Genomic DNA, 9,915 nt, shown 5'->3' with positions numbered 1-9,915 from the left:
ACGGAAACACGCTGGGAGAACACACACCTTTTAAATAAAACGCTTTGGCTCGCTGCTCTCTTAAGGCCTTTTATTTGGGAAAGGGAAGAGTCGGGACTCTCCGGGGGGCGGGGGCGGGAATACAGGCCCATGAGGAGGCCTTCACCTCCCTCCCTCTGGGCTCTAGTCCATAAATCCCATAATCCGCCCACCTCCACGTCCACCTGGACACCGTTCCTCTCGGAGCCGCCATTCCTTGGTCATGTAAGAGGTCAGCCTTAAGGGGGGCCAGGACCTTCCCCTGCTCCCGAACCCCAGCTTTCCACGGGGACCCACACCCCTTCCCCCATGCTGAGCGGTGTACACTGGACTCTGAGCCCTGCACTGTATGTCAGCAGCTGGTCCCCTCTCCCTTCAGCAGCCCTCTTGCATCCCCTAGGCCCGCCTGAGCCCCAGACGTGCTTCCAGGCATAGCACCCCCCCTCACTAACCCTGATGGCAGAGAAGGTGGGCCAGGGCTTCCAAGCAGGGACTGCGGGGTGGGGAGGGGAGGAGACACCGCTCGAAGAGTCTGTGCCTGTCTTCTGACATGTCATCACCCTCATGGCCACGGTAACAGTCACTGGGCTGGACTCTGAACAGCATGGGGCACGCTCTGGTCTTTGAGGCGCCCTACCGTGGTGTCTGGCTGACAGGTCTGTACAGATCAACAGTTAAGCCAGAGAGTTCTCAGGGCCAGCATCCGCCAGGCCAAACGCCCGGCTTGGAGAGCTTGTGGGGCAGGTACCCAGCCTCCACAGACAGGGGCACAACACCGCCCTCAGCTTCCCGGAGCCGCAATATACTTTGAACAACAAGGCTTCTCATTTCTGCGTCTCAAAATGACTCCAGACACCTCTGTTAGGGGAGAATGCTTCCTTCCTCAAGCTCAGACAACTGTCCTAAAGCTCCAAGCCCAGCTGTTCCTCAAGAGAAACACCTTCTGCGAAGCCTCCGAGTCCAGGGACCGCGCTGCTTCCTCCGCGAGGGTGAGACCCGGCGGGGGTGGGGGGTGGGCCAGCACTAGGGCCTCTCAACGAGGTTGAGAGCAGTGGCCCGTGAAAATGGCAGCATCTTCAACTTCCCCGTCCACGCGTCTCAAGACCTGGTTTCCTCACTCGTCTGGGGCCTTTCATCACAGTGCAAATACCTGCCATGCCGAGAAAACGCACCTTGAAATGGGCCGAGCGGGCGCCGCCTCTCCCTGAGCCCCCACCAGGGTTTCAGCCTTGTCCAGCGGGCAGCGGGTCAGGGCTGCTGGGGGCCCTCCGTCCTCGGCAGGGGGATCCCCAGGGCGGCATCCGCTCGCCAGCTGCGGGCCTCGGCCACCTGGCTGGGGGAGCAGAAGTCTTCCAGGAAGATCTGGGCCAGGTTTCGGAGCCGGGCGCTGGCTGACAGGGAGAAGCGCAGCATGCACTGGACCACGGGCCGGGCTGTCAGCTCGGGGTGGGGGCGCGCGCCAGGCGAGCCCAGGCCCATGAGCGCGGTCACGGCGGACAGCACGGTCTCCTCGCTGGGGCTGGACAGGCAGTTGACGATGAGGGGGACGCCCCCCGCCTGCAGGATGTGTTCCCTGTTGGCCCTGTCGGCGCACAGGTTGCAGAGGCCGCCTGGGGAACAGCAAGCGGACTCTGAGGCCTCAGCCATGGGCCTCCTCTGCCCTCTCCTCCCCAAGTCCCAGGGAAGGGCAGGGCCCCTGAGAAGCTGGCCTGGGGACAAGGGACCGGAAGCCCACCGGATCTCCAGCCCTCCCTTTCAAGGTTCCAGACAGGCCTGCCTGCCAAGGCCCAGCCTTCTGGAGGTGGACACTGAACCTTGTCCCTCTCGGTTCGGCCACTTCAATGCTTTCCTGGGAACTCCCTGGCGGTCCAGGGTCAGGGCTCCACACGTTCCCTGCTGGGGGCCTGGGGATCCTGGCCGGGGAACTAAGATCCTACAAGATGTGCGGCATGACCACAATACATAAATGCGCACACACACATATGCACACACATACATGTACACACACATATGTAAGGTAATTGTTTCACAGGTGTACATACATCAAAACGTATCAAGTTGCCCCCTATGTAAAGTTTATCACATGTCAGTTATACCGCAATAAAACTGTCAAGAAGGCAAAGTATAAACCACCTCAATCCTACCACCCATTTAATATTTGCTTTTCATCCCACAATATTTAAATATGTGACTCCATATACTTGATAACAATGTGATCCTGTTTTCCTGTGAACACCTCTCCACGCCAATAAATCTACAATCATTTAACACCCACGCAGTCCACCCTTTTACCATTTTATGGATACAACATAATTAAGAGGCCCTAACCCATCACTGTTGCTAGGATTCTGGGGGATAAAAGAAAAGGACAGAGTGAAGAGACCTGTGGTTCTGGATCGAAGAACACACCACCGCTCACGTAGTGTGGCCTGACCTTGTACTCTCCGGCCAGCCCAGAGCCCTGGGTGTGGGAAGCTGACTTCCTGTGGCTCCTGGGTGAGCTTCCTGCGTGAGCTTCCTGCCGTCAGGGCTCCCCCACCCTTGGGTTCCTACTCCAAACAGAAGACCAGCTTCTAGCTCATTTGCATAACACGGCCGCCCAGCTCCGCGCAGCCAATGAGGAGTGGCTGACAGCCCACCCACTTCCCCTGCGTCTCTGGAAACTGGCAGAGGCTATGGCTTCTCGCAGCCTCAAACCCAACCAGCCTCAAACCCAACCGGGACGTCTTTCCCAGCAAGAGGGGACAGGTGCAGCGAGGTGGGGGGCAGGGCTGGCGAAGACCTCCTCCCTCCTCCAGGCTCAGCCACCTGCTCCTGAGCAGCACCTGGGTCAGTCTGGGTCCCGCTGAAGGGAAGCTTATAAAGGTTCCATCCACTCAACCTTCAGGAACTTCCCACTGCACCTGGAATAAAGTTCACACTCCCTTCTAGGATCTTCACATGTTGCCAACTTTTTTTTTTTTTCCTGTTCTTTTTTCTTTCATTGGCCATGCCATGTGGCATGCAGGATCTTAAATGCCTAAGCAGAAATTGAACCGTGCCCCCCATGCAGTGGAAGCTCTAACCACTGGACCACCAGGGAAGTCCTGACACGCACTTGCTGGTAACCAGCACGTCACTGCTCCCTGGATAGTGAGGTTTTCCTGGACCACCACATAAGCCACACCCTGTCCCGTCCAGGCACTTCCCTCATCACCTTGTTTCATTTTCTTTCCATGCTTAGAACTTTTGAGGGATCACCATGGCTTTTTCTTGCTTGCTGACTGCTGAGCCCCACTAGAAGGATACACTCCCAGAGGTCAAGACCCAGGGTGTCTTATTCCCATCACGTCCGGGGTGCCTGGACCAGGGTGCGCTCTACAAACATTTGTTAGAAGGACTGTAAAGCGGTGAGCAGCAGAAAACAGCTGCACTGCAGATGGTCGGGAGGCTGGACGGGATGGCTCCCAGAGACCCTGCCCACCTGGGACATCTGCGGTTCTGGGGTCTCACTGACAGGGGACCTCTGAGGGGCAGCCCCAGAAGGGGAGGCGCTGATGCAGGGTCCCTCCCCACCTCTCAGGTCACTCCAGTGGAGCCCTTAGCACAGCTTGGGGCCTACCTTCCCACCACCCTCCTTACTTGCGGCCTGTCCCCATCACTGGGCCCCACACGGCAGTCACTCACCTCTGAATCTCAGGGGCTGCAACTGTGCCTTCTTGCTGGGCACAAACATGCTGGGCACGTGACTGAACCCCACAAAGCAAGAGTCACCACCACGCCCACTTGCAAGAAAGAAGCTGAGGCCACTGAGTAACTTGCTCAAAGTCTCAGAAAACGGGGAGCCCGCTGCCACTCCCAGGATAAAGGGTGTCCCTGTAGAAGCTACGAGAACAACTAATCCTACCATGGGTGGAGACCAGGCTCAGCCAGGCACGGGGACAAGTGGAAACGCCCCGGCAGGACCCCGGCTTCTCGCACACACTGGCACCATCTCTTCTGAGCTCCGAGTGGAGCTGCAGCCTCCTACCCACACTGCGAACTCAGCTCTGGCGTGGGGGACGGGACTTATCTCTGCCCTCAAAGGTGATACGGTGAAAAGCCGAGTCACTCTTGGGCTGGTGAGTCATCATCGCGCCCAGGTGTGCCTGGGCAGGGCTCTGCCACTCGGGATAATCAGAGGGCATCTGCAGGAGAATGGGCGCGGGAGGCGGTCTCCCAACAGCCAGCCCCACCTGCTCCCCGTTTACAGGCCTGGGAAGCCTCCAGGGATGGATCGAGGGCTGCCAGCGCTCACCGGCTGCCGGGTCCCACCCCAGGCAGGGAGCTCTTTAAGCCCCTTGGCCTTGCTGGCAGCGACCGTGGAAGATGAAAAAGAGCAGTGAAAGCCTGGAAAGAGAAGGGCTTCAGGGATAAGAAGGCTGAGCAGGAGCACCCGAGAAGGAGCCAAAAGACCCCCAAAGAGTGGAAGAGAAGCTGCAGCCGCTCTGAATTTTCCTCCGAGCCCACCTCTGCGCACTGGCCTTGAAGAACTAAGGAGGGCTGTAGAAAAAGAGCAACATGAAGCCTGGAAGCTTCCTAAAGAAGGCCCAATGACAGCAAACTGGTTAAAGAAAGTAGGGTACATCCATATGATGAAACATTATACCGTTCTAAAAATCACATTTAAAAAAAAAAGGTGTAATGTAGGAAAATGCTTGCTATATAAGGTTAAGGAGGAAAAAAGGACACCAAATGTGTCATAAAATTGCAATTAAAAAAAAGAAAAAAGTCCAGGGAATTCCCTGACCGTCCAGTGCTCAGGACTCTGTGGCCTCACTGCTGTGGGCCCAGGTTTAATCCCGCTCGGGGAACTGAGACCCTGAGAACCATGCAGTCCAGCCAACAAAATAGAGGTCCAACAAGATGTCCCTCTTCTCAGAGCTTTCCTCGACCACCCTCATCAGTCCCCTCCCCAGGGGCCCTCTCCTCACTTCGCTTCTTTTCTTCATACCAAACAAGGGGGAAAAAAAGGAAAAAAGCAAAAGAAGAAAATATTCATGGATTCTGACCGAGAACTCATATCCAGGATATTTAAAGAACTCCTTCATATCAGTAAAACATGAACAACACAATAAAAAAAAATAATGAGCAAAAGACTTAGACAAACTGCACAAAAGAGCCAATATATGAAAATGTGCCCAACATTCCTTATCAGAGAAATGAAAATTAAAACCACAGCAAGAGGCCCCTATACACCTGTCATAACGGAAAACAAAAAAAGACTGACAATAGTAAGTGCTGGCAGAGCTATCGGAACTCTCGTGCGCTGGTGGTGAGGAGTCTACACGTCGTGATTACACTGGAAAACTATCTGGTAGCTTCTAATACAGTTGAACACACATCTACCGTGTGTGTGGGTAGGTGTGTGTGTATGTACATGAATGCACACGCAAACTCAGTTGTATCTGACTCTTTGCGACCCCATGGGCTGTAGCCCACCAGGCTCTTCTGTCCATGGAATTTTCCAGGCAAGAATACTGGAGTGGGTTGCCATTTCCTCCTCCAGGGGATCTTCCTGACCCAGGGGTCAAACCCACAACTCCTGCGTCTCCTGCACTGGCAGGCAGATTCCTTACCACTGCGCTACCCTCAAAGCCCATACATCTACCCTGTGACTCAGCAATTCCACTTCTACCCAGATCTGAGAAAAAAAGAGTACATACATATACTATAAGAAATCTACCTGAGACAAATGAGTACCTGATGTATACAAGAAAACCTGTATAAAAATGATCATGACAGGCTTCCCTCATGGCTCAGTGGTAAAGAATCCTCCCGCCAATGCAGAAGACACGGGTTCAGTCCTGATCTGGGAAGATTCCACACCCTGGGGGGCAAATAAGCCCATGTGCCACAGCTACCGAGCCTGTGCTCTGGAGCACGAAGCTGGAACTACTGAGCCCTCGAGCTGCAACTACCGAAGCCTGCATGCCTGCAGCTCTGCAACCAAAGAAGCCACTGCAATGAGAAGCTCTCGGACGGCAAGTAGAGAGTAGTCCCTGCTCATCGCAACTAGAGAAAAGCCCGGGGAGCAACGAAGATCCAGCACAGCCACAAATAAATAAAATCTTTAAAATTATCGTAACAGCTTTACTCATAAAGGCTCTAAAGAAATAACTCAAAGCTCCACCAGTGGATGACTGGAGGAACAACTTGTGGCCTATTCATACAAAGACAGGAGCTACTGATACTGCAACAATTTACATGAACCTCAGAAACATTATGTTGAGTGAAAAAAACCAGGGACTCAACTCAAAGAAGCCTGAACCAGTCCACTTACATGAAGTTCAAGAACAGGCAAAACGAATCCATGGGGCTAAAGGTTAGAACAGTGGTTACCTCAGGGTGGAAGACACTAACCGGCAGAGGGTATGAGGGATCCTTTCAGGGAGACGGTAATATTCTGTATCTTGATTTAAGTGCTGGTTACATACATGTACGTACACTTTAATGAACTTGAAAAATCATCAATCTGGGACTTCCCTGTGGTCCACTGGTTAAGAATCCACACTTTCACGGCAGGGGTCTCGGGTCTCAATCCCTGGTTGGGGAACTAAGATCCCCCATGCCGTGCAGTGCAGCCAAAAAAAAAAAAAATCATCAACCTGACACGTAAATCGTGCGCTTCACTGTCTGCTGATCCCGCTGCAGATTAAAGACTGGTGACCACGCAAAAAGGAAAACAAGTTCTGACTGGTGGGTGAACGTGTTTTGGACAAACCAGGCAAGGCAGAGAGAAAGAGAACAAGGGGTAAAGGCAGGGCCCATCCAGACGGGAGCCCCAGAAAGCTCCAGAAAGCCCTGGGAGAGGCAAAGGAGAACCCCCAGGTGCCATCTGGGAGGAGAAAGCTGGCAGCTCAGAGAGGTCAGGCAGGGGATCTCAAGTCACACAGCAAGCAGGGCATCGGTGCTGGGAGGGACAGGAGGGCCTAAGGACTGTCCTGGAGATCGAGGAAGGGCGTGCTGACGAGTGCTGAGCCTGCACCTGGAGCCCTGGAGGGCTAGGCGAGTCCTTGGAGACACTGGCTGGAGAGGTTGTGTCTGAGCACCTGCCCGCCCCAGGGCACAGGGCTGGCCGCAGTCAATCCCAGGTCAAAATCTTCATTGGGGACTATTTGTTTCGGGGTTTAACTTTAGTATTGGGTTGGTCAAAACGTTCATAACATGTTATTTTTCCATAACATCTTTTTCTTTTTAGCTCTGCCTGGGCTTAGTTGTGGCATGTGGGATCTTCAGTTCTACAGCTGCATCATGTGAGAGCTTTAGTTCTTTAGTTGGTAGCATGTGGAATCTAGTTCCCCAACCAGGGATCGAACCCTGGTACCCTGCATTTGGGAGCTCAGAGTCTTAGCCACTGGACCACAGGGAAGTCCCATGTTTTCCATAACATCTTGTGGAAAAACCCAAATGAACTTTTTGCCCAACCCGATATCTTGAGTTGGTCTTCCCTGGTGGCACAGATGGTAAAGAATCTGCCTGCAATAGGAGAGACCTGGGTTCAATCCCTGGGTTGGGAAGATCCCCTGGAGAAAGGAATGGCAACCCACTTAGTATTCTTGCCTGGAGAATCCCAGGGACAAAGGAGCCTGGAGAGTTACAGTCCATGGGGACACAAAGAGTCAGACACAACTGAGCAACTAAGCGTGCATACACACACATGCATCTTAAAGAAAATCAGTCCTGAGTGCTCACTGGAAGGACTGATGCTGAAGCTGAAACTCCAATACTTTGGCCACCTGATGTGAAGAACTGACTCATTTGAAAAGACCCTGATGCTGGGAAAGATTGAAGGCAGGAGGAGAAGGGGACGACAGAGGATGAGATGGTTGGATGGCATCACCAATTCAATGGACATGAGTTTGAGTAAACTCTGGGAGTTGGTGTTGGCAGGGCGGCCTGGCATGCTGCAGTCCAAGGGGTCAAAAAGAATCGGACACAATTGAATGACTCAACTGACTGATTCTCACACACACGTTATCTTGAGAATGGTTCTCTCTTACATTTCAGGATGGACACTCAAGGGGCGAACAGCATACAGAGAAAGCTACTATTATGTGTAAGCAGGCAACAGACAAATATACACATATGTACATGTTCACATCTGCTGATTCCATGAGAGGGGAACAGAGGGGAACCGACCAGGATGGTAGTGAGACTTCTCTAAAAACACAGGGTGATACAGTTTTCACTTGAGTGATCTGTTTGGTATAATCTAAAAAAAACATTAAAAAAAAAAAAAATCATGGCCTTTTGCGGTTCTGACCTAGACTTCAATTCTAGAAGTCTATTACACAGGGCCATTCCAGCAAGTGAGAAATGATATACAAATAAGCAGCACTGCCTTCGAGAGCAAAATGGAAGCAACCTAGCCGGCCATCCTCAGGCGCCCGCTAGACCTCAGTCCCGCCAGGCTCAGGACATCCTGCAGTGCTCATCAGGCAGCTCTTTAAGGGCTGACACCGAATGTGTGCCAATAGGTGGCGCTAAGTTTTTTTCCTGTTTTTTTTTTTTTAAGGGACTTCACTGGTAGTCCAGTGGTTAAGATTCAGAGCTCCCAATGCAGGGGGCCCATACTGGATCCCTGGTCAGGGAACTAGATCCCACATGCCACGACTAAGACCCAGCACAGCCAAATAAATTTTAAAAAAGGCAGGGGGCGGGGAGGAGCAGAATACAGATATAGTATACTACAGGCATGTGTGAGACACACAATGTATACACAGTATACATACAAACACACACATATTTGTTTATAAATCCTGCAAATATCTCTGGGAGGATACACAAGAAACTGGCAACAGTGGCTGCCTCCAGAAAAGGCTACAGACTGTTACAGTGCACTACCTGCCCTTTTGAACTCCGTACCGGGTGAACGCACTATATATTCACATACATGAATAAAACAGACACACCCTGCTTGTGCCTAGACCCGAGAGGAAGGGGGGAGGGCAGAGGGGCCCGGATCAGCCTTCCCAGGTGGCGCGCGAGGGCGTGATGGGACGAGAACCTCGACTTCAGCTTTCCTGTAACTAGTGGCGGGCTGGGGAGTTTTGTTTTGTTTTCAGCTGAAAGATGTGTGATCCTAGGATCCCAAAGCGCCAATGAGAGAAGGACGTTCCCCGGGGACCCCAGAGTTCCGCGGATGGAGCCAGGGCTCTGTGGTGGGCGGAGCGAGCTAAAAATCCCGGGACCGCCCCTGCAGATTCAAGCGAGCCGAGCAAGCAACTCCATTTCTCTAAGTTCGTTTCTACTGAGCTTCTTCATCAGTAAAACGGGCAGAGAGGATTAGATAATGTTAAGACCCGTCTCTGGCACCCAGTAGACGTGGGCCAGGCAGGCCCCTGTTTACAGCCCCGGAGACTGGCCCAGGGCACACCTGCAACCCACACACAGAGAAAGGCAGGCACACAGGCAGAGGTGAGCAGTGAGAACGCACGTGCCCGTGTCACCTGCACTGAGCTAAAGGACTGATGCACAGTCAGCCGTCCAGCGCCTCTGCACACTCTCCTGATTGAATTCTCTCCCTCTGAGGTGAACCCCTTCCTGACTTGTAATAAACAGGACCTTTTATTTCCTGTGTGGCTTGTGGATCTTAGTTCTCCCATCAGGGATTGAACCTAGGCCATGAGAGTGAAAGCACCGAGTCCTAACCACTGGACCACCAGGGAGTTCTCAGTTCAGTTCAGTTGCTCAGTTGTGTCCGACTCTTTGTGACCCCATGAATCGCAGCAGGCCAGGCCTCCCTGTCCATCACCAACTCCCGAAGTTCACTGAGACTCACGTCCATCGAGTCAGTGATGCCATCCAGCCATCTCATCCTCTGTCGTCCCCTTCTCCTCCTGCCCCCAATCCCTCCCAGCATCAGAGTCTTTTCCA

General features: G+C 53.0%; 1 protein-coding gene across 1 annotated transcript in view; it reads right to left on the bottom strand.

Moving 5' to 3' along the window:
• Positions 1-53: 53 nt before the first annotated feature.
• The window catches only part of ARMC7 (armadillo repeat containing 7), a 16,729-nt gene continuing 6,867 nt past the window's right edge, over positions 54-9,915 (bottom strand). Inside the window, exon 3 of the mRNA XM_010856150.1 lies at positions 54-1,628. Within this exon, the coding sequence (XP_010854452.1) occupies positions 1,267-1,628 (362 nt within the window). The 3' untranslated portion in view covers positions 54-1,266. The remainder of the gene's footprint in view (positions 1,629-9,915) is intronic.

The sequence above is a fragment of the Bison bison genome, unplaced genomic scaffold, assembly GCF_000754665.1.
Source record: "Bison bison bison isolate TAMUID 2011002044 unplaced genomic scaffold, Bison_UMD1.0 scf7180017864371, whole genome shotgun sequence".
NCBI classification, from domain to species: Eukaryota; Metazoa; Chordata; class Mammalia; order Artiodactyla; family Bovidae; genus Bison; species Bison bison.
Note: the sequence above shows the minus strand (reverse complement) of the source record. Positions and strands in the feature narration are given on the sequence as shown.